The 4,600-nt window shown below is 62.6% G+C and overlaps 1 protein-coding gene across 1 annotated transcript in view; it reads left to right on the top strand.

The window, feature by feature from the left end:
- Window positions 1-2,048, top strand: part of MST1R (macrophage stimulating 1 receptor) — a 7,482-nt gene extending 5,434 nt beyond the window's left edge. The window contains 7 exon segments of the mRNA XM_008632286.2: window positions 4-213; window positions 294-374; window positions 447-628; window positions 700-809; window positions 905-1,070; window positions 1,144-1,280; window positions 1,360-2,048. Of these exon segments, the coding sequence (XP_008630508.1) occupies window positions 4-213; window positions 294-374; window positions 447-628; window positions 700-809; window positions 905-1,070; window positions 1,144-1,280; window positions 1,360-1,621 (1,148 nt within the window). The 3' untranslated portion in view covers window positions 1,622-2,048.
- The last annotated feature ends 2,552 nt before the right edge of the window (window positions 2,049-4,600 follow it).

Genomic DNA, 4,600 nt, shown 5'->3' with positions numbered 1-4,600 from the left:
CAGCAGGCGCTCCTGGCCCCGTGGGGCCCCGCACACGAGTCATCAGTGCCGGTGCCAATGGAAGTGCCGCGGGCGGCGGATCCCCCATGCCCCTGCTCAGGGCCACATCCTGCTGCCTGGAGGATCTGCGGCCGGAGCTGCTGGAGGAAGTGAAGGACATCCTCATCCCTGAAGAGCGGCTTGTCACTCACCGCCACCAGGTCATCGGCAAAGGTGACTCTGCACCCCGATTTGGCCATGGCATCACCTGCCCAATGTGTGTGGTGCCAGCTTTGCGCCGCCTGTCCCTGCAGGGCACTTTGGTAGCGTCTACCACGGCACCTACACGGATCCACTGCTGGGGGACCTCCACTGCGCTGTCAAGTCCCTGCACCGTGAGTAGCTCCCCCTCCCATGGGTGCTCCCACGGCACGGCAGCAGAATGCCCACAGCTCAGCTCTCCGCAGGCATCACAGACCTGGAGGAGGTGGAGGAGTTCCTGCGCGAGGGCATCCTCATGAAGAGCTTCCACCACCCCCAGGTGCTCTCGCTGCTGGGGGTGTGCCTGCCCCGCCATGGGCTGCCCCTTGTCGTCCTGCCCTACATGCGCCATGGGGACCTGCGCCAGTTCATCCGCACCCAGGAGCGGGTAGGGGGTACTCCGGAGGGTGGGGGGTGATGGGTCCCAAGGTCTCCTTGCTCACTGCTCCCATCTCACAGAGCCCCACAGTGAAGGAGCTCGTCGGCTTCGGGCTGCAGGTGGCTCTGGGTATGGAGTACCTGGCCCAGAAAAAGTTTGTGCATCGGGACCTGGCAGCTAGGAACTGCATGTAAGTGTGGCTGTGCCCTCCAGACCTCTGCCACAGGGTCACTGCTGGGGTCTGGGGGTGCCCAGGAGTCCCCACCTCAACCTGGTGTCCCATAGGCTGGATGAGACACTCACGGTGAAGGTGGCTGACTTTGGGCTGGCACGGGACGTGTTTGGCAAGGACTACTACAGCATCCAGCAGCACCGCCACGCCAAGCTGCCCGTCAAGTGGATGGCACTGGAGAGCCTCCAGACGCAAAAATTCACCACAAAGTCTGATGTGGTAGGCATGACCCCCCTCCCCGTCCCCCATCCCCATCCTACCTGTGTGCCCACGGCAGCTCTCTGCTCGGCAGTGGTCCTTCGGGGTGCTCATGTGGGAGCTGCTGACGCGTGGGGCATCGCCATACGCCGGGGTGGACCCCTACGACATGGCCCGCTACCTGCTGCGGGGGAGACGCCTGCCACAGCCCTCCCACTGCCCCGACACCCTGTGAGTGGAGCTGGGGGTGGGCAGGGTGGCAGGGGGTTGTCCCGGGGGGCTGCCAGCGCTGACTGGGGTGTCGGTGCAGGTATGGGGTGATGCTGAGCTGCTGGGCGCCAGCGCCCGAGGACAGACCGTCCTTCACCGGGCTGGTGAGTGAGCTGGAGCGTGTCCTGGCCACGCTGGACAGTGAGCACTATGTCAACCTGGCTGTCACCTACATCAACCTGGACTGGGGTCCCCCCTTTCCCCCTGCTCCCCCGGGGCAGCTACCTGATAGTGAGGATGAGGATAAAGATAATGAGAAAGAAGAGAAGGAAGAGGAGGATGAAGACACCTCTGTGTGCTGATGGGATTCTCTGCACCACGGGGGCTCCCAGACCCCCATACACCATAGAACACTCCCCCGAGGAGGGATACAGCATGCAGCTGGATGCTATGGGGCACCCTCCCTATGGGATGGGTGCTGGGAGGCAGCTGGGTGCCGTGGAGTGCTCTCCCATGGCTCGCACCCAGACCCTGCTGGCTGCTCCCCAGGATTGGTCCCACGCCACAGGATGCTGGGGGCTCAGTCCTGCGCTGGCTGGGTGGTGTGGGGCTCAGCCCCACAGTGATGAGTCTGGGGTCTGGGGTTCAGTCCCACCGTGGATGGGTGCTGTGGGGCCCCAGGCTCAGCCCCAGTGTGTGCTGTGGGGTGGCCTGGCCTTCCCAGGGCTCCCACAGAGTTTCCAGCCTCTTGGCTGCTCAAATCACTCATTAAAACCTAATTGTATTTTTTCCCTGGCTGGGGCTGTGTCTTTGAGGGGGCCATGCCCCAGGTTGGCAGCACCCCTGTGCTCCTGCATGGGTGAGGTGTCTTCCCACCCACTCCCGGGGCACCCACCTCATGGGAGGCACTGATGAGGGGGCACCCACCATTGCTGTGCCACGAGGGCACCCACCATTGCTGTGCCACGAGGGCACCTGCACAGCGGTGCTGCTGTGGCCACCCTGGAGCTGTGCCCCAGTGCCTGCCATGCTGGGGAACTGCTCTGCACCCTGTGTCCCACCATGGCCCTCTCACCTTGGCATGTCAGGGAGGTTTTTCCTAAAAGTCCTCCTCCCAGCCACATCCAGCCTGTGGCCAGGGTGGCTGTGGGGCACAAGGCATGTGGGGAGCACCACACTCCTGGGCATGGGGTGATGATGCCCCTGCAGTCCGTGGGCCATGGTGCCCCTGGGATCATGGCATGATGGATGCCTGGGGCATGGGATTGTGGTGCCCATGAGATCGTAATGCTCCTGGGATGATAGGTGCTCAGGCATCAGATCAGGATGCTCTTGGGGTCATGGATGCCCAGCCGTGGGGTCAGGGAGCCCAGGGCATGGGATTACAGTGTCCCTGCCATTGAGGTGCCCGTGGGACCACAGTGCCCAGGACATGGGATCACAGTGAGAACACGATGGTACCCAGCCCACCTCCTGCTCCCCACCCTGCCTGCCTGCACAGGGTCCAGAGGGCAACACTGCTCCAGGCTTGGGGCTGCTGTCTGGTGACCAAGAGTCATTACGAGCTTCACTTAATGACACCTTTATTGCTTCAGTACTGCCTGTGCTGGGACAGTGCAGCTCGTGCCTCAGGGCATGCCCAGAGATGGGCATGGGGCTGTGATGCTCTGCCATATGAGCTGGCTTTCTTTGTTCCTTTTGATGGAAGTGGTGGCAGATGTCACATTTACAAGGAACTTGTCCTGATGAAGAGGTCCCTTCTGCCCCAGTTTTGGGGCAAAAATTGCCTAGAACAAGACACTGGAGAAGAGGAGGGGAGCAGTGATGGGCATCACTCCCCTGGGTGCAGGTCCAGAGTTCAGGGCAGGGGGCAAGGGCAGGGTCTGGGATGGATGGATGGATGGATGAATGGATGGATGGATGAATGGATGGATGGATGGGAAGGGGATGCTCCAGGCAAGCCCAGGATGGGCAGGGGATGCTGAAACACGCATGGTCCGTGGTTGTGGGCAGCACTGCTCCTGCTCCATGTCCAGCCACACGGGTCCTGCCGCCAACACTGGCTTTAAATAAAACCTCCTCGGCTGCTCATTAAGCAGCGCTGGAGCCCGGGGCCACGTCAGCTCCCATCAGCCAAGCTGTCCGTCTCCACCGGCGCCTCGCACCTGCACGGCTCCACCACCGCACGCCCCGAGGGTATTTTTAGTGCAGCTGGGTCCCAGCATCCCACTGTCAGGGCAGCTGCCAGCACCGTGCCTCAGTTTCCCCACCGTGCAACGGCTCTGCTCCCCTTGCTCGGGTTTTGGGGTGACCGTGACCTCCAGTGCAGGTGCTGACCTTGCACGTGTGAGGCCAAGTGGCACCATTTTGGCTCGCTGCCGAATTGCTGTGGCAACGGGAAGGGCCCAGCACCGCATTGTTATTAGGACTGGATTAGAAATGGGAGGTGCTGGGCGGTACTGGGCACTGGTACTGGGGGTTGCTGCACCTGGGGGACAGCCGGGGTGGCTGATTGGGGCACCTGCAGCAGATGGGATGCAGTGATGCAGGGATGGATGGATGCATGCATGCATGGAGGGATGGATGGGCGGATGGGTCAGTGGATGCACGGATGCGTGGATGGATGCATGGACAGACGGACACCCTGGGTATTGCCCTCCTCAACACAAAGCAGAGTGGTTGCCCAGGGCTGTGGTTGGGTGGCAGATACGTGCCAGGCCTGCTGTCCAGTGGCAGCTGTGGGAGCACCCAGTGGGAGCAGGGTACCCGGTGGGAGCAGGGCTGTCTGTGCCGGCGGTGGGGTGGCACAGTGAGCTGCTCGTTAGCTGACGAGTCTGGCGTGGTTATGGTGACGTGCGTGAGGGCGGCCCCTGCTTTAGGCTGCCCCCCTCCCCCCATGAATGTGCTTGCAGAGATGACAGATTTCATGCTAATCCGCATTTATCCTGCCCTAATTACGCTGCGGGAGGTGAAGAGAGAGCACCCAGACTTCCATGCCAAGAGCTGGCATGTGCCCACCCCTGTCCGATGCTGCCCGACGCTGCTAGCTGGGACTGGAGCTGGCGCTGTGCCCACTGCCATGGCACCAGGGACAGGCAGGTGACCTCTCAAGGTGGCACTTTGCATGGCACCTGGCACCCCTGCCCCAGCTGGGGGGTGTCTTAGAGGTGCTACCTGGGCACCCACAGGTGGGCACTGGGTGGCGGCACCCTGAGGTGCTGTGTGGCTGGGCATGGTTGGCGGAACACCGGGCTGAGCTGTGGGCAGTGAGGCCGTGGCCGGGCCGTGCCATGCTGTGCCAAGTTGTGCCAAGCCACCTCGTGCCGTGTCAACCCGCCACG

Source organism: Corvus brachyrhynchos, unplaced genomic scaffold (assembly GCF_000691975.1).
Source record: "Corvus brachyrhynchos isolate BGI_N302 unplaced genomic scaffold, ASM69197v1 scaffold4, whole genome shotgun sequence".
Lineage (NCBI taxonomy): Eukaryota > Metazoa > Chordata > Aves > Passeriformes > Corvidae > Corvus > Corvus brachyrhynchos.
The sequence above is the reverse complement of the archived record's forward strand: the minus strand, read 5'-3'. Positions and strand labels throughout refer to the sequence as shown.